The 19,234-nt window shown below is 59.6% G+C and overlaps 1 protein-coding gene across 3 annotated transcripts in view; it reads left to right on the forward strand.

Annotated features, from left to right (window-relative positions):
• The window catches only part of KDM4B (lysine demethylase 4B), a 133,874-nt gene that overhangs the window by 67,663 nt on the left and 46,977 nt on the right, over positions 1-19,234 (forward strand). For all 3 annotated transcript variants that reach the window (XM_015585687.2, XM_015585680.2, XM_015585683.2), the window contains 3 exons: positions 8,836-8,885; positions 12,602-12,705; positions 16,953-17,090. In XM_015585687.2, the coding sequence (XP_015441173.1) occupies positions 8,836-8,885; positions 12,602-12,705; positions 16,953-17,090 (292 nt within the window). The remainder of the gene's footprint in view (positions 1-8,835; positions 8,886-12,601; positions 12,706-16,952; positions 17,091-19,234) is intronic.

Here is a 19,234-nt window from a genome sequence, read left to right on the forward strand (position 1 = left end):
TAAATCAGGGGGCCCCCGCTCGAGCTCACAGGGCTGTGGAAGAGGAGTTTGGAGGTGGCGGGGGCACCAGCCTCACCGGCGTGAGGCCCGGGCACAGCGGGTCGTTTGACGAGGCTTCTCCGTCAAGGAGGAGAGTGAGGTCTTTGGAAGTGGCGCCGAGTTCTCACCGGCCGCGTGTCCCAGCAGTTCTCTCCCACGCTGGCAGCGTAGGCCTTTCCTTCTCTCGCTAGAAGCTCTGTCACCTGCCTTTCACAGCCTCACCTCTCGGCCCTCCACCCAGCAGCTTCAGAAATAGCATCAAAAACAGGCACGCATGCGACTTGGCACCGTAGGTCCTGTCACATAACGAAAATAATCCACGGGCCTGTAATGAACCGGGGCTGGGGGTCAGACGCCTCCAGGGCAGCCATTGCAGACTCGGCACCACCGGCCTCGTGACGGCCGCTCCTTGGTTGAAGCGGGCTGGCAGCGTGCAGCCGGCTCCCACTCCCCTGGAGTTGGGCCCGAAGCTGCAGGACGTCCAGGATGCTGACGCATCCCAGCCAACACCGGGAAGCGGGGTGGGCCGGGAGCAGCCCCGGTGCCTGTGGCACCAACCACCTCCTCCCGGCCCCCTAAGCGGCCCTGGTCCCTCCCGTCGGCACACCGTCGTCCCCCATGGCCGGCCAGTTCGTTTAGTTGTCCTCATCTGAGATGCCCCATTTTCTCTGAGCAGATGCTCCCAGGACTCTGTTTATCTTGTGTGTAGGTTTCAATAAAAATGTCATTATTTCAAATCGTTGACACTGCTTTGGTTTATCCTCTATTGTCCTGGAAATTAAATGATCCATTAAAGATAAAACTGCCAGAGCTCAATAAGGTCCTTTCCTGGGAACAAGCCACCCTGGTCCTGGGCTGATACTATCTCCCCAGCAAGTGTTCGTATCTCTCAGGAAGGGGCCCAGGGTGGGGACAAACGAGGGGGGCTGCCTCCCACAGGCAGAACGAGGCTCCTAGGGAGTTGAGGCGGGATTTCCCTATAAACTGGGCTCATCTCCGTTTGCCGCCAGACCGTTCCAGTCACCCCTCAGGGAGGGCACCACGCGGCCCAGGCCAAGCCCCTCTGGGGGTACACCGGAGCACCCCTCCCCCGTGACATCAGCGCCCACGCCTGCTGCTCAGGGACTCGGAAACGCACTCGTTTTCTCCTGACACTTTAGGAAAGGGCCTTCGACTCTCCTTCATCCTCTGGCCGGGGCCTCTGCCGATCCCTTCCAGGCACAGCGGGCCGGTGACAACTCTTCTTCCTCCCGTCCCAGTGGGACTCCAGCTGTCTCGGTGGTTCGAGGGCCGTCCTTTCATTCAGGCCTGTGGACCTGCTACCCCTCAGGTTTCCAGGGCAAGCCCACCTTCTGCCAGGCGTTTTATCCAATGATGATGTAACACGGGGTGAAGACTTTGCCCGTCACCTCCACTGTCTCCGGGACTGCTAACAGCACCTCGTTCACATCTTAGCCGTGATGATAAGGCCACTCTGCTTGTGCTCAACATAATGACCCTCCCACGACTGCATTCTGAAGTCAGTTGGTGCCATTGTCACAGTCATCATTGCCACCTCATTTACGGAAGGACTTGATCACAGGCGAGTTCGTTGCCCTCTCCTGCCCTGGACGAAGCTTTGAGCAGCTGCGTCCCCTGGCTGCGTCCCCTGGCTGCGTCAGCCTTGCAGAGATGCACGTAGGCTCTCCCGAGTCAGCCTGCGATTCCGTCGGCGGCAGGCACATTCCTGGGTTTACATTTGACCCGTTCGTAGTGAGGAATTTCGGCTTTTCAGCCCGAGGCGCGGGGCATCGCTGGTCTTGGTGGGGTTTGTAGTCTGCTATGACCATTTCTGCTGCACAGGAAGTGGCTATTCCCACGCTGATTTTTTTATTCTTCGCCCTCGCTGAACCGTTTCCTTCTGTGGTTTGCCAGCGTGTTCTGTTAGTTTTCCTAGTGAAAGAAAAAAGTGTGTCTCTTTCCTTCTAATTGTTACTCTCCTTTCATCTCTTTCTTGATTTATTGCATTGGTGTCTTCAGTTCAGTGCTATTGAGTGGCCGTCGTAATGGGCAGCCTGCCTTGCTCCCGACTCTCCAGAATGTTCACCATGAAATGCGACTGTGGGGTGGTCCCTCTCAGTCCTAGTTGGCTAAGGATGTTTATACTGAATGGTTTGAAATTTTACGTAAACTTTTATTTGCTAGACTGTCTTGGTATCCCTGAGGATAAACCCTTTTTGGTCTTGCAGTACACTTTTGTATCTGATTTTTTGATGTGTCATTGAGAGTTTTGCAGCTGTGTGGGACTGACCTGCCGTTTTCCTATGCGTCTTTGCCCTGTGTTGGTGGAGGGCTTCCTCCTCGTCAGTTAATTCAAAAATATGCCAGATTCGTAAAATGAGTTGAGTAATCTCTGATCCTCCTGCCTGCTCAGTAGTGCAAGTGGGTGCCGCCCTCAGTGCGAAGGCTTACTGGGACTCTCAGTGAAACCTCCAGGGCCCGGTGCCTTTCTGGCATCTGTGACTTAGTCCCTTTAGGGTTCCTGGTTCATCTGATGGGGCTCATATTAATTTTATGGATGCCTTCCTTGGTCCAAGGCTCAGGAGACACTGAAGAGCCAAATGCCTCTGTGGCACTGAGCCCAGCACCTAGGGTGACACTGTGGCTCACCATTCCTGCGTCTTAGGGCTGGTACGTTTTCACAGCTTTGTTGTGGTATAACTTACTATACGTAAAACACAGTACCTGGAGGTCGCCTGAAGTGTTCACACATTTCAGTGGATCACTTGACAGGGCTGCTCTCAGTGGCCATCACGTCAGGGGTCACTGCTTGTGACTGTGTCTCGAGGTGCTTCCACATGTGGGCGGACGGGCAGAGCAGCGAGGCCTCCCTGCCAGCTTAGCTCTGACCACCTCAGGGCAGTGCCTCGGCCGCTCTGTGGCTGGGTCGTGCTGCTGGGCCCCTTTAGGCTGCGGGGCAGCATGCTGGGACCGTCCCGCTGACTCGTGGCAAGAGAGGTCGGGCTGCTGCCACGATGGAGCTTTGTGTTTGGGGACTGCAGCGATAACAGCTTTGACGTGTGCCCTTGGCAAGGCCACCGGCGTTTGGAGCTGCCACAGCCTCCCGGGCTTGTGCAGGCGGCTTGCTCATGCCAGGTGGCCTCCAAGTTGACATGTGGTCTCGGCGCTTCCAGTGGACGCTGCCTTTTTGGTTCTGTTTTCATAATTATAGCGCGTTAAACGGCAAGGGGCCTGTCTGCCCAGGCCTTGTGCAGACACTGTGAAATTAACTTCCTCACCCTCCGACACGCGTCGGGCTGAACTGACAGCAGGCTCCCGGCTGGACCTGTGCCTGTGGCACGCGTTCCTCAGCAGAGATGAGCCCCCTTAGCGCCGGCACCTGACCGCGGGGAGTCTCGTGCAGGTGGAAGCTGTCAGGCTGGGCAGTGGGAGAAATTCCAGTTGCTCTTGTCACTGGCAGAGTCTCTCGAGTCCTGGGGGAGAAAAGAAAGTCGGTGTCACAGCGTTGCAACTCTAGATTCCCAGCGCGCTGGTCCCAGGTGGGGGCCCCGGCAGAGGCGGAGGGCTCTCGCAGGCACGGGCGCTTGCAGACTGAGGGCCCTCGTTTGAGACCGTGCCCTCATCAAGTCGCATTGCCCTTGCAGCGGGCAGGACAGGGTGCTGGGACTCACCTCATTACCATGGGAACGCCGCCCTCCTCACCAGAGAGCCAGACCACCTGTGACGGCGCTGCAGCCTAGGGCGCCGGCGGGTGTGGGGAAGGGAGGGGCGACTGGCCAGCCCAGCCGCTGGGCCGCAGGGCGCGTGGGGGTCCCTTCACTGGAGTCTCACGACCTGTCCCGAGGGTTTGCCCATGATGGGTTCGCTCGCTGGTCCGAGAGGTGAGCAGCCCCATGGTCTGGGACCCCCACCCACCTGGCTTTCTGGGGTCTCGTGTAGCTGTCTTCTGGCAGTGGCAGACAGGACCCCAGGGCTGCGGGGGGTCAGCCAGGCTCATAGGTACCATGGTGCACGTGCCCCAGGGTGGCCCGCCCCCCAGGGAAGTGGGGACGGGGGATGGGCCAGTCCAAGCTGAGAAGCCCTCCAGGTGTCTGTGTGGCCCGACGCCCTGTCGCATGTCCTTGTAACTAATGGCTCCCAAGCAGGTCTCTGCTCTCCAAGACGCTCTGCGTCCCTCTCCCTGACACATGCATTTAATTTTTAACTCACAAGGCATTTGCTTATTTATTTTCATTGTTCTTGATAATAATTCTAAGCCATTAGAGGGGAAAATTATATTCAAAATTGCTGTTTCACACTTTATTTGTTTGATGATTTAGAGCGATAGAAAGTAGCACATTTGCTGGCTTTTATAGTCTGATAATTATTCACATCCATCAAGCCATTCCAGGGGAATAAACAAAACACCGAGAAGATGACACTATTAATAGCATCTTCCGGAAAGGACAGGAGACTTCCCCCGGGGCGTCGGCAAAATGGAAGCGGCCTGTGCCCTGGCCGAGGCGGGCGGCCTGCCTGCAGAGGACACGTTTCCTTTTCATCTCCTGGCTTCATCAAGAGCCACCTGGCCTCCGGGCTGAGGCTGCCACCCACTCGGCACCCATGACCTGCCTGGTGTCACAGCCCTGGAGCTTTTTTATTGGTCCCATAGAGTCTGTTGTGACCCGTGCAGGTGGAAACCCCCTGTCTGGAGCCCCGAGGGGTCCCTAAGCTGCCAGCCTGGGTTCAGGCCTGGCCTCAGCAGGGCCTCCCGAGACAGTCCAGCCTCTGGCCTCCGTGTTAAAACAGGAACCCGGGGCCGAACTGCGCTCCTCTCCAGTGTCCAGTCTCTCCAGTATGTCCCTGACCGTCTGGTAGACGGGTCAGACTCCTGCTGTGTGACATGCTGGAGCTCTCAAACATCATCACTCGCCACTCTCCCTGTGGGCGGACTCACGGGTGTCAGCTGTGCCTTTTGCAGGTGGCCATGATTGGAGGGGGTGCATTCACTATCCCAAATACCCAAAGTGTAGAGGAAGGAGGAGCCTGGAGGCGCAGGAGGCTGGGGACACCATCTCCCTGGGGCCGGCCTAGCGCAGGGTCCTGCTGCCCGCGTGACTCGCTCCCGTGGGTCGGGCCTTTGCCCGGTGTAACTGCTGGACTGTAGTCGTCTCTTAAACATCAGGTGGCTTTTCACACATCTCAGGTCCGTTGGGGGCGCAGTTCCCAGGGCTCCTGTCCCGTCTTGTTGCACCTCGTGAGCCTGAGCCTTACATCTGCTCGGAAAATGAGTTATTTCCCCACTGAAGCCCTGATGTTTGCAGACAGCTGCCTTTCCGACAAGGGCGCCTGGGCCGCGATGCCCGGGGCCGTCTCCCCCAGCCTCCTGGGCAGCTCCACGACGTTGAACCCACGACGGAGCCTGTCGAGCCTGGCTGCGGCCTCTGCAGGGTCACCTGAACCGGTTGCTAGGCTTACCGCATCCGCTGGAGCTAAGACCGAATTCTCTGTGCCTTCCCGGTTTAGAGTCGTCCTGAAATGCTTTGTAAAACCTTCAAGCAGAGAGAAAGTGAGGAGGATTTTTAAATATAGAGATAAAGATGCTGGTGAATGGCAGATGCTTCTGGAAAAAGTTCCAGAGGGGCGACTCCAGACTAGCTAACCTCAGGGCTAGACTTATCGGGTGTCCCATGTGGTGGCCAGCATGTCCCCCTGGGAGGCGCCCTCTGTAACTGACCTAGGCCACTGACCTAGGTCCAGACTCCCACGGGCAAGGCTGGGGGCTTTGGCCAGGGGAGGCTGGGTGACCTTACACCGGCAACCCGTCTCCCTCGCAGCCTCCCCCTCTTCTTTCTCGGCTTCTGGAACCCTCTGCTCTGTTCCCCTTCCACTTTGCCCTGCTCCTTTCTCCCAATGTCTCTAGATTCTTCCAATGTGACTTGTGTGCCAGGCTGTAGTCCCTGCATGTCCTGCCACTGGCCTGGGGTGAGCTGACCACCCAGGAGGGCCCACCAGATGCTGCCCGGTCCTAGGAGGGGAGCATGTTGACTGCGGCTGTCTGGAGTGGGGACATGGACCTTGCTGGAGATGAACACTCAGGCTGGCGGAGAGCGGGCTGGGGGAGCCGGGGAGGCTCTGGGCGGTGTGGGGGGCGGAGCTGGAGGAGAGGGCGGGCCAGCGGGCTTTGCCCCAGCCCCATTCTGAGAGGCCAGGCTGGGGCACCCGGAGGCCGCCTGTCCGAGGAAACCATGAAAGAACCCTCTGTCTCCCAGTGACCAAAGCTGCCCAGCCCAGAGAGAGGCTGCCTGGGGTCACAGGTGGGCAAAGCGGATTGATTTGACCATGTGTGTCCTTGTGATGGAGACGGATCTCCTGGGTTGTGAGCCAGACTTCCCCCTTGTTGGTGACCAAGAACCGACTGTGTTACTGCCCCGAGAAGTTGCTCGCTGACATCCAGACAGATGCTGCCTGCCTTGAGGGTTAGCGAGCAGACACGCTCAGCTCGAATAGCTGCTTCCCCTTCTTTCCTTTCCCGTTTTCCTTCTCCGAGAGCCAAGCCTGAGAGTCGGGGATGCCCCAGCCCGGTGGCATGACACTGGGTGGACTGTCACAAGGGTACCGTGCTCTGAGCTCCTCGGGGCCTTCTCTCTGCTGGTGAATGTCAGTCCCTGTCGGGAGGCCAGCTCTGTAGCTGGCTTTCCGGGGCACCCCAAGGGCCGTGGTGGGAGAGAGGGCCCAGCGGGCACCTGCAGCCCACAGCGCCAGAGTCTCTTGGCGGTAGCAGGCGGGCGGGACTCGGGCGTGCTCTGATGGCTGTAGAGAGCAAGCCTGTGCTGCCCCGCCTTTGGCTGGCGCGGTTCCGCGCCCTGGACCCTCAAGGACGCACACCCCGGTCTGCACACCTTCCCTTGAAACTGAGGTTCTCATCGCGCCGAGTCCCCAGGGCTCGGGCTGGCGTGGCACGTCGTTGGCAGCGTCATTGGTGGCGGGGTTTCTTGGCACTCTCGAGGCTGTCACTGGGTCACTCTGAGCAGTGGGCGGCACTGCTCGCTCTGGGACACTGGAGCCCAGAAGTTCCCGTGGCTCTGGCGTCCTGTCCTCGAGTCCTTTCTCATCTCCCCAGGGGCTGCTCTCGCAAACGCTCAGCCCAGCGCCCTGCCGTGTGTACTTCCCGATAACAGAGGAGCCACGTTCCAACGTATTAAACTTTTAACATCCACCAGATGCAATTAATCTTATCTTTACAACTCCCAATTACAGGCGGTAATTAAGTGCAAGCGCCACTGTAGACAGAGGATGTTGCATTAATCATCACGGCCTGGGCCGCGTCCTCCCAGAAGGAACGGGACGTTTCCTTCCCTCGCTCGGGGGCCAGTAATCCCACAAAGGTGCTTTGGATTGGGGTTGACTTTTATCATCTCTGTGTAAGCGATAAAAGGCCATTCGAAAGAAGAGTAGCCTCATCCTCGTCCAGACGATGGAAAATTCTCTGATGCCGGCAGAGAACCTCAGAATCGAAGGTCTCCTTAAGTGTCCCAGGGTGCGCCCAGAAATTAATTGTTTTTGTTCTGTTAGATTACCGACAACACGTGCTCAACTTACCTCCTACCCCGTCCCCTTTTATTTTATTAAGAAGTGATAGTGAACCTCTCGGTTGAAATGGACTTAACCGGCCACAGGGTCTGGGCCGGCTTCCCTGTTCTGTGTGGGCCCCATCTCTACCTGTACCTGAGGGGCGGAGGAGGCAGTGATTGCACCTCACACCTGACTCATTCTAGAGTGCGAGATGTGGACCGTCTTTATTCTGGAATAGGGTCTCTCCCCTCGGCACTGCTCACACTTAGGTGCTGATTGCCCTCTGTGGGAGGCTGTCCTGGGCACTAGGGGGGCTGAGCAGCATCCCTGGCCCCGCCCACATGATGCCAGGAGCGCCGCCAGCTGTGACAGCCACAGATGTCCCCGGACATCTCCCCGTGTCCCCTGGGCGCAGGCGGTTCCCCAGGTTGAGACGCTGTCCTGGAGTTTCTCCTGGGGTCGCGTCGCCATGGTGACGAACCTCTACCCCTTCCTTTGGCCCCTGCTCGGCGCTTTGAGTCGTTAGGGACCTGCACCCCAGTTCTGCCTGCCTTTGCTTGAAAATTGAGGTTTTGATCCTGCCGAGTCCCCTGGGCTGCACGGGGGTGGCATGTCCGTTGGGTGGGGGCTCCCCTGCACCCCTCGCCCCGGGCTCCCCGCTCCACCAGCTTCCCTGCACAGCATCGGCGGGATAGCACCCTCGCTTCATCTGTTTGCAAACTCCCCCTTTACGTCTTTTTTATTTATGACAGCCTCGTAATCTTTCACATGTAAGACGTGTAAAAATAAAACTTATGAAGTGGATAACAGATGATATTTTTCTCTTTCCTGAAGCTTCTTTCCCCATCAGCTTTTGGGGCCGGGGGACGGGCTGACGACGCGGGGCTGACGACGTGGGGCGGCCGGGATCCCCACCCTGCGGCTCCGGTCTAGTGCTTTTATTTTACTTGTTGGTTTTTAAGCCTCATCGAGGTTTAGTGCCACTTAACAGGCAGTGTCCCCACCCCTGCCGCCCTGAGAGTTCCATCACGACCCACCTGGGCCCCGTCCTCAGCCTTCTCACCTCGCCACCGCCTTCTGCGTGGGCTCTTCCCCTGACAGCCCCTCGCCGCTGCCCGCGTGCCGCACAGCCCTGACCACAGCTGCAGTCGCTTGCTCTGTGCACGAGCCATGTCTCCCTGGGGACTCTGAGGTGTGGCTGCCACACGACCGCGCCTCTGACGTGCCTCCCTTCTCTCGTAGGTACGCCATCCCACCGGAGCATGGCAAGCGCTTGGAGCGGCTGGCAATAGGTAGGTGTCTGTGGCTGCGGTGCGGGTTGGGGCAGGCCGGGCCGGGGCCTGGGAGATGGGCCGGGCCGGGCGGGGAGGCCGCCGTCGTCCCTCCCAGGTTTGCTGGGCATGCGGGTTCCGATTTGGGGAGCGGCAACATGCTTCAAGCCGTCGCTGTCTTGTTTTCCCGTTCCCTGGCATGCTCTCACGTGATCAGGACCGCGGTCCCTCTGCCAGGGGGTTGTCACTTCGTGGGTTCTGCACAGCATGCCGTTACTTCAGACGTGTTTGGTGTTGGTTTCTTAGCTCGGAGTCCTCGGTGGCGCCTGCAGACTCCGCGGGCCAGGGAGGACAGCCGTGTCAACGCGCCCTGTCCCAAGTCCTCTCTGGTCTTTGTTCATTGTGGGGGCGACCTCACCTGGGCTTCAGCGCTCCTGGGTGGCTGCAGGCCCTGCGTGCGGAGCTGTGACTCGCCTGGGCTCCCTCAGCAAGTGTCCCTCCCAGCGGCCACGGTCCCACCGCCCGCATTCAGACCCTCCCCGGGCCTGCCTCGCGGCTTTGTCAGAGGGGCCCAGGCTGCGTCCGGAGAGGGGCACGGACTTGAAGTGAAGGCGGGGCCTGGGGCAAGGGATCCCTGGAGTGGCGCTGAGGCCCCCGACCACCCCGAGGGAGGGACCGGTGGCATGTGTCCCATCACTCCCTGTCACGGCATCCCAGCGTTCTGGACCTCACTCTGTCAGTTTGAAAGCCAACCCCTCCTTCGCAGGCAGCACCCAGGTGGGGGTGGGCAGCAGGGCGAAGACCCCAGAGTTGGGAGCCCGCAGGACAGCACAGGGCCCATCTGGTCGTCCTGACTGTCTAGGAGGCCGTGACAAGCAGTCCAGCCCTTCCGAGGCGGCCACAGAACCCTGTGGAAGCCATTGCTCTGCATCGATGCGGGCCTCCTCACTGCCGGCCACCGTCCTCGGGCCCCTCCCCATATCTCGACCGGGACCCCTGCCTCATGCTTTCTTCTCCCTCATGTTGATGTTTTGCTTTGGCGATGGGAGTAGATCTTTCTGGAAAAATAGGGGCCTCCTGTCTTAGCTTCACATCAGTGGCATTGGTCCCCCAAGAATGGAGGGAGGTTCGTCGGGGTGCGCGGGGACAGATGCAGGGGGTGTCGTGGTGACGTTTCTGTGGGAAACCTGGACCCTGTCCTTGTGGGTGGGCCAAGCCCGTCTCTCAGGAACACGCTCTCGCTCTGGGGAGTCCCTGTCACACGGAGTCCTAGTTAGGGTCTGTTCCACGTGCTCGTGTATTTTTTTAATACACGTTTCAAATACAAATTTTAATTTTAAAATATAAGTTAAAAAGTCTTTTCTCATCATATTAGTTTTCTCTTGTCATTATAACAAGTTACCATAAACTCAGTGACTTAAAATGACAAATTCCCTCAATTTTGCTGTCAACCTTAAACTGCTCTAAAAGCAGTTTTAACAACAAAAAAACGCCATGGATTCGTTTTCTCACAGTCCCGGAGGTCGGGGGTCCCACACGGGCCTCGGGGGATGAACCCAGGCACAGGCAGGGCTGGGCCTTCCCGAGGCTCCAGGGAAAGGGGTCTCTGGCCTTTTCCAGCTTCTAGAGGCACTGCGTCCCTGGCTCGTGGCCCCTTCCCCCTCGTCCCAGCCGGCAGCGCAGCCCCATCCACCTCTCTGGCCCTGAGCCTCTCACCTCCTCATGAGGACCCCCGTGAAGGACACTGGGTAATTTAGGGTCATCTCCATCTCAGGGGCCTTGACTCAATCCTGTCCGCACAGTCCCTCTTGCCAGAGGAGGGAGCATCATCACAGATTCAGGGACCAAGAGAGGAGCACCTTGGGTGGTCGCTGTGCGACCTCCCACACCTCCAGAGCCGTGGGGAAACCACTGCGGGGCATGCTCTGGCCACCACATGGCTGGCCCTGCCGGACCCTTGCCGACAACGTCTCTGGAATCCTGCAGTGGGCCGTGCTGGCCTGTGCTGGCTCAGTGTGCCTTTCCTACTGGAAAAGTTTGGGTGGTCTGAGCAACAGCTGGAGAACCTGGACACAGGATGCTGTGGGGCCACCCGCCACCCCTGGACGACACCTCGGCCATGCTTCCCACACCGTTCCTGCAGCCAGGGCCCTGCCGCCTGTGTTGTTTCTGACGCCCGGGGACCTGGACGGCTGGTAGGAGAGCTCCTGCGGTTGGCGGGAGGCCACCGCCGTTGCTTCTAGACACATACGGGCTCATCGAGTCACCCCTGCTGGAGCCCAGGAGCCCTGGCAGCAGAGGAGGTCGGAAGCCTTGCAGGGAGCCCTCCACTCCTCGGAGGGGGCCGGGGACGGTGCAGGGCACACGGAGGTCACGTGTCACCGACTCTGTTTTTGAGACAGTGGAACGAGTTTGCGATTAACGTGGAAGGTGACCGCTGCGTTCACATGGGCTCGCGGGGCGGGGTGGGCCACGGCCGTGGCGAGAGCTCAGGTGAGTCGCCATCGTTGGTGCCGGTCCCTCGGTGTGCACCTGCCTGGGCACTGCCGGGAGCCACTTAAACACGCCGAGGAGCCGCGGGGAGGCCGACGGCCGTAAAGCCCATAGGAATGTCTCAGTGCCGCACGCAGCCGCAGGATCCAGTCCCCTGCCATTGTCTGGAGCCAGGCGCTGTCTGCCAGCACAGAAGGCGTCGAACCCCACCGCCCCCCACATCGGGGTATGTGTGGGACCGTGTGCTTGCACACACGTGAATGTGCCCATTGAAGTCTGGGTCGCTTCCAAAAGGGTCCCCAGGCCGGCTGTGGAGGGCAGTGGACACTCAGAGGCAGATGCCACACCACATCCTCCCCGAGTGCCCGTGGCAGCCCGTCTTTGCCCCCTCCCGCCGATGGGATGAGAAGCCCAGCTGCTGCGGGTGGAGTTCCAGAGCCTGCTTTTCTTTATCCACGAGACGTGTCGCTGATTGGAGCTTCAGCCAGCACGTGGTCCGGAAACGTCCCCAAACTGTGTTTGTTAAACGAGCTTTCTGAGCAGGTAGCGCTGACGAGCCCGTGTTCACCAGTGTTACTTAAACGAGCTCCGTGCTGTACAGTCTAGGGCAGGAAGCATCCCCGAACGCGGACTCTGTGACCGAGGCTTAGGGCCGGAGCTGTGGACGAGCCCGGGCGGACCGCTCTGCTCTTCCCTGAAGGACTAGGGCCCAAGGGCGGGTCAGCCAATGGCCCGAGCCTCTCTCTCCTCACCTGCCTGGGGGCCGTGGGGACGGAGCGTGCAAAGAGCCTTGTCGCAGACTTGGTCGTGTGTGTGTGCGCGGACGGGGCACCACTCCCCGCCGATCACAGCTCGGCTGCTTCTAGAGCACCAGCTCCTGTGTCCTGTTGCCCTGACTGTGCTCTCACGTGGCTCAGTGACCACGTGGCTGCAACCCGGCGGGTCTTTGGCGGGGCTGGAGGGGACGTGCCTGCGCACCCACGCCCTGCCCCATCTGCGATCGGGGGCGTGTGCCCTCTCACACGGACAGCCCCGGCACCTTCTCTGCTCCGGGTTCACTAAGCCAAGGCCAGAGCGTCACCACCGCCTGCCACCAGCGGAGCACGTGGGGCTGCGTGACGGGGTCCATGTGTTTGGTTCCCTTGGTGCTGTGCTCTGTGCTCCGACAGGGGAAGGAGCCGCCCAGAGAGCGTTGGCCTGACCCCGCCCGGCCGCAGACTGACCCCCCAACTTCTCTGCTTCAGGGTTCTTCCCCGGGAGCTCCCAGGGCTGTGACGCCTTCCTGAGGCACAAGATGACCCTCATCTCGCCCATCATCCTCAAGAAGTACGGCATCCCATTCAGCCGGGTACGTAGGGGCTGCCCCGGAAGGGGCTGCTGGGGCCGCAGACGTCCAGGAAACTGGCTTCTTAACTCTAGAAAAGGGTCTGGAACAAAGGCAAGCCCGGGGAGGGCCATGTCGGCCGGGCAGTCAGTGTCCAGCTCTTCCTCGTGGGGGGTGAGGCTGGGAGAGGCAGAGCTGGGCGGGGCCTTGACTTGCCCTCCTGCTCCCTCCCAGACCCGAATCCAACCCCAACCTCGGCTGGGTGCGGCCGGTGGGCTGCCCCTCCACAGGGTCTGCGGGCTTGGGCAGCAGAGTGCAGGGCCAGCTGTGGAGGACCTCAGGGCCCTGGGCAGGCCCTCTTCCCCTCCGCAGGGCACCGGTTTCCCCTGCACGCACCACCCCCCCGCCAACACCCCACCACCCCGTGCCCTTGCTCCCTGGACCTGCCCACACCCGGCGGGCGTCCTTTGAGACAGTGAATGCCCGTCTACAAGACTCTGAACTCACTCACCCTACAGCTACAGAATCAAAGGGCTGTGACGCACGAGGCCTGAAGCCGGGGGATGCGGTTGCAGAGGGCGGGCAGACTGCAGGAGCCCCTGGGCCAGACCACAGGACCGAGGCCCCCGGGGGGCTCGCAGGCGCCTGGGTCTGGAGATGGCTCTGCCGTGGGTCGCACTCAGCAGTTATCTGCTCCAGGCGATTCCTTCCCCACGGACGAGCCTTCTGGGCAAGAACATCTAGGCCTCTCCACGTCAGCCCACGCGACAGGCACACCAGAACCTCTGGACAGGTCTGAGCAGACTCTTGGGAGCTTGGTTTGTGGAGGTGTCCCATGGCCTTCTGCCGTCTGCAGCGAACGCCCTTCCTCAGACAGGGGAGCCATTCGTCAGGCACAGCAGCAAGTTCACCATCAGACCCTGGCGCCTCGCTCTCACCGAGTGTTGAGTGTCGGCCAGTCGGAAATTGCTCCTGACGGTTCAGTCACACCACCTGCAGCATTCGTGCGTGCATCAGGGACTCGTCATCTCTGTCAGGGGCAAAGTGACTCCCAGCCACCACTCGTGCAGCAGCAGAGATGCAGGTTCCTGCGCCCCCTGTTCGCCTTCTGCCGTCTGCAGCGAACGCCCTTCCTCAGGAGCTTCATGGGCAGACCATGGCGTTGCTCATGGAAGTGAGAAGTACTTGCTCCCCTGCGGTTTGTCCAGAATGTTCTCCAACGTGGTGCTTCCTGGACAGGGACGCGGGTCGCAGGAGCTGGCTGGCAGCCCCCTTTCCTTCCTGAGGCCAGTAGGGCGAAGGCCCTTGTCTTCAGGCTCTGACGGACGCCTCGTCACAGTTTGACGTGGATCCCTGATCCGAATTCCTGGTAGCCTTCGAAGGAGCGACTTCCACACCCCACGTATAAGTCTCTATAATGGTATTTACCTCTTAGGAAAAGCAGATCAATAGAGAGCTTTTTAGTAATTAAAAGAGTGTATTTCTGGAAACTGCCATTGACTTGCTCGTTTATTCTGCACGAGCTTGCACAAAAAAACAACTCCGGGCTTTCTCCGTGACTGGCATTGGGGCTGGCATTCCCTTCGCTCCTTCTTATTTTGCCGCCCAGCCTATCCATCATCCCTAGTGCCTTCTAATTCACTGTTGGGATGATGTTGACGGCAGTGACATCGAGGACAGACACTGTGGGCTCAGAATGAAGCCACTGGGACGTAGATTTTCTGACAGGAACATAATCTTCTTGTCGTCCTGAGTGCTTTTTCTGTTCCAGGCCTTGATTTATGGTGGGGGTCGGGCAGGGGGAATTAGGCCCCACAGTCTGCCTGAGCCCGGGGTGGAGGTGCCTCTGCCACACCCAGGGGCTCAGGCTCAGCATCCCTGGGACCCTGCTGTGCACCCAGAAGGCTCCAAGCCAGTGCTACATAGGGCTGCGCCCCAGCAGAGAGCAGAGTGTGCGAGTTACCGGTGGAGGAAAAGCGAGATGGCTCTTTCCAGGATCAGCTCAAATAGAATAAGGAAATCAGTAATTACATTAAAATACAAAACAAACCCTCCGAGTCCTGTGGCAGAAGCTGGCCCAGAGGACCCTTGCCGAGGACAGGGGAGCCGGGGCCTGGGGACACTCGAGCGCGCTCTCCCCAGTCTCCTGGCACACACTTCATTCCCTGCACGTAGCTGTCACTTGGACAGGAATTTAAAAATATGACTTAATGCACACTGACTTCCCTTGATTGGTGCAATTTATTATTTGAAAAGAAAACCGTCTTAGTGTTCTTAAGGGCTGGCTTTCTCCAGGCTGCGTCAGTTTTGATTGATTTTTGACTCTGCTTGGCTTCTGGAAGTCTTACTCTCCCGTCTCCCGCCGCCCACTCACCCCCCCCGCCAGAGTTTCACGTCTCGCTGGTACTTAAATGAATCCAGCGATTTCTGCTCATCTCTGGGGGAATAAGTAAAGATCAGCATGCCTGAGAACTCCCACAAATCAACGATGGAAAGATGAGCAGCGTGATGAGCAGGGAGGGGCGAAGGCGGGAGCCGACACTGCACGTGGAGACGTACGCACAAGCCAACGTGACGCGGCGGCCCGTGGGCTTCAGAGAAAGGGCATCAAAGCCACGAGGATATCCCACCGCGCACCCACAGACATGGACACAATTGGACATCCCCAAATGCCCGTCGAGGGGAGCAGAGGGAATCAGTGGGGCGCAGAGGGGCAGCCACTGCGGAAGAGGTGGGGCGGTGTCTTGGAGATGAGCCGGTGCCCCCACCCTGAGACCCTGCGGCGGCGCCTCTGCGTCTGTCTGCTCCAGCGCAAACGCGGCGGCAGGGTGGGGGCCCATGAGTGTTCCCAGCAGCCGTGTTCGCCCGAGCCCCGAAGCCTGTGCACGGGAGAACGGACGACAGGGGTGTGTCCACACGACAGAATTCCCTTTGGGAATGAAAAGGAGCCGAGGCCTGATGGCACGCGGACCAGTGAATGTTGACGAGCAAAGCGGCCGGATGGAGCGGTGCAGAGCGTCCGATCCTGCTGCCGTGAAACCCTGGGAAGAAACGTAATCGTGCTGGCAGGCGCACGGCAGTGTGAAAGGCCGGGAGGTCTGTTCCTGTCCGGGGCGGTGGCCACCCACCACCTGTGGTCTGTGCCTCCTGCTGACGGCACATCAAGGAAGAGACCAGCCTACCTGACCGCAAAGGTTGTGACTCCTACGCCCGCAGCCTCAGCTCCCACCTAGGCGTCCCGGCCAGTGGGAACGGTACCCGCTGTTGTTAACGGTCTCCTCCGGGCCTGGCTCAGCAGCACGGGGGAGGGTGGTCAGTGTGGTCATGTGCAAGCGTCTCCTCCTTAGGTGGGGGGATGAGGCTGCAGCCCCCACCTCCTCCTCCTCCAGGCTTTGGGGTTGCGGTTCCAGAAGCCTCGGTCTGGGTCCTTGTGGGCCCCACCCCGGTCACTCATGCCCAGCTCCTTGGTTCGGGGTCTCTGTGTCAGGTCTGGTTGTCCGGACTGTTTGACTAGATCCCAGAGCAGCTCTCCCTACAGCGCTCTGTCTTGGACATCATGCCACCACCACCCCCCCGCCGCCCACACACACACACACACACTGAGTGCTGCTTCTGTCTCCTGGACCTCATCGGAGGGCCCAGCCTCCTGGAGTAGTGGCAGATTCTGTGCTTATGATGGCGAGGGGATTTAGGTCATGTCATCCTAGGGCAGGACGCTGCACTGCATTCGCGCCCCATCCTGGGAGGAGGCTAGTGCGGGAATGTCGCGGGTGGCTGGTGGTGTGACGCAGCCGTTTTCCTCAAAGCGGGGGCCCCTCCGTCCCCGAAACAGGAAGCATCTGGAATGGTAGCGTTCAGCAGTCCTCTGTACCTACCCGCAGTTCACCCCCGAGGAGTGCTGACTCGTGTCTGTCACCTCGGGTCCTTAGCCAGACGGCAGTGAGCAGGGGCTGGCAGCAAACTGTTGTGGCTGCCACCACACCTACTTACTTCATCAGCCACGTGGAAAATCGGCTGGAGTCTGTGCAGTTAGAGCCGCCTGTCACTTGGCGGATTCCACTGGCTCCTGAAGTTGGGGCTCCCTGGCACGCGTTGGGAACTTCCTGAGCCCACATGCCCTTTCTGTGCTCCCTGGTGACTCCCCGTGGCCTTTGCCACCAGCCTGTCCCTTTCTCGGGCCAGGCGTGGCTTCCAGGAGGCAAACCGTGTACGAACTCCCCGTTCTTCTGACCCTGGGCCTCGCCCTCACCTGTCGGCCTTGGCCTCCTCAGATCACACAGGAGGCCGGAGAGTTCATGATCACCTTCCCCTACGGCTACCACGCCGGCTTCAACCACGGCTTCAACTGTGCCGAGTCGACCAACTTTGCCACTCTGCGGTGGATTGATTATGGCAAGGTGGCTACTCAGGTAAGTAAGTGCCCTCAGACCCTGTGAAAGGCTTTGAGGGATCTGTTTCTGGCCCCTAGAGCGCCCCTCACCGGGAAGGGGGAGGCGTGCGGCAGTGCGCGTGGACGGCGGCAGCCGGGGCCTGGGCAGGCCCTCTTGTCTCCTGGTGGGACCCTGACGTAGCTAGCAGAGCCTGGGTGCTCTGGGCCTGAGGGCTGCCTGCTGCCTCACCATCCCAGGAATTTCCTGTTGCTACTCTCTGCGGCCGATTCCTGGCTGGGAGATGTGACGTGTGAACCGGGCACTCGTTCTCAAATCCCCTTAGCTCCTGGCACCCGTCTGCGAGGTTTGAGTGACAGCTCACAGGGTTCGTGGCCCTCAATGGCAAGCCCACGAGAGCTGGGTGCAGGGGGTCAGGCCTACTGCTCCCCCGCTTGTCTCCTTCTGGAGGTCAAGGTAGCGGGATGCACACAGGGCTCGTGAACTCCAGCGAGTGGGGGATGAGCGAACCTTGCGGGGGGCAGGCAGGAAGCAGCCCCTTTCCAGCTGCCGGTTCCAGGGGCCTGCCTTCCAGGATTGTCACTTTGGGTGTAGGTGCCTGTCTGAGGACCACAGGCGCTTCCCATCAGGCAGGACTCGCCTGGCCCGTGGGTTTCAGACCCTCCGGCCCTGTCTCCACAGCGGACACAGGCCCAGCCACCTGCGGGCACGTGGAATAGGAGCGGCCCCTCCCGGGGCTGCTGCAGGGTGAAAACGGTATTTCCTGCCAGCCTCTCCCACGTCTGAGCCTGGGGTTCCTCCGAGGGATCGCTTAGCTGTCCCCAGTCAGGGCAGCGTCAGGGCATTGGTGAGGGCAGAATGTAGGGGCAGCTCCTGGGGCCCAGACTCCGAATTGTCTAGCAGTTTCTAGACCTCAGACCTTTACAAAGGGGGTCTAAGCTGGGATGATCGGTACAGTCGCCGCTGGCCGCCTGGGAGTGTCAGAGTGTCATGGCCTTGAAATCTGGCCCAGTTCAGTGGAGATGAGCTGTGAGTGTCCAAGACTCCGGTTAACAGAACCAGACAACATATCACCAAAAATCTATTTATACTGGTTCTATAGACTGATACTTTTGCGTGACGTGGGTTATACAAAACATATCATCAAAGTGAATGTCACCTGTTTCTTTTTAGTTTTTGAATATGGCATCTAGAGGCAGTAACGTCACAAAGGTGGCTCGTGCGTATTTCTCTGGGCAGCGCTGGTCTAGATGAATCAGCTAAACCCTACTTTTCTAATTATCTGTTTCTCTATCTTTACTGTTTTAGCGCCAGTTTAGAAGAGAAGATGGGCTTTGTAGCGAGGAAGATGGGAGCGGCTCCCAGGATTTAAGAGTGTTGGGCTCTTTATACTTAATTCGAAATCGTGGGGGGATCATCGCAGGCGGAGCCCCTAAGCTCTGCCAAGAAGGGGGACGTGAGCACGTCAGAATTTCCTGTTTGATCTGAGGAGTAATTAAATATCCAGGGCGTGTGGTTTTGTTGTTTGCCTTGTGGCACAGAGAATCCAAGGACCCCGTAGGCCGCGACCTCCTGCGGTGGCGGGAGGTGCCACTGAGCCGGAAGCCGGGGGGCCAGGCTCGTCCTGCAGGTGCTGTCAGAGCCGAAGCAGAGCGGGCCACGGGGACTGTCCAGACCATGAGAGCAATTTTGGGTTTAGCCGTGTGTTCACAAACAAGTGGCATTTGGGAAGTGCCGCCTTGGATTGGCCTCCACGCTCACATTGCCAGGCGGCGGAGCGTGAAATTGCTGAACAAGTGGCGTGCTCCGCATCCAGCAAGCAGGGTCCGCGGGGGCGTGCCTGTGCCGTGCGCCCCCCTCGCAGAGCCTCCCTGCCGTGCGGGTCCCCTTTGCCAGGGATCGACCCCTGGCCGTGGGTGTCTGTGTGTGGCGGTGTCGGTCGTCACCTCTGAGCGGGGTGCTGAAATGGGGCAGCCGTTCCCAGCTCTTACGAGCTCTGCTGTCCCCGTGACTCATCCGGGATGCAGAAGCCGCGGGCGCACCGGGCCTTACACCATCGTGGGAGGCGCGGCAGAGGTGGGCCAGTGAGAGGCAGGGCGGTTGTCCCGGTCAGGCGGCGCTCGGGGACATACGGGTCCTTGGCCAGATTTTGGGGGAGGGGAGGA

This window comes from Pteropus alecto, unplaced genomic scaffold (genome assembly GCF_000325575.1).
Source record: "Pteropus alecto unplaced genomic scaffold, ASM32557v1 scaffold30, whole genome shotgun sequence".
NCBI lineage: Eukaryota > Metazoa > Chordata > Mammalia > Chiroptera > Pteropodidae > Pteropus > Pteropus alecto.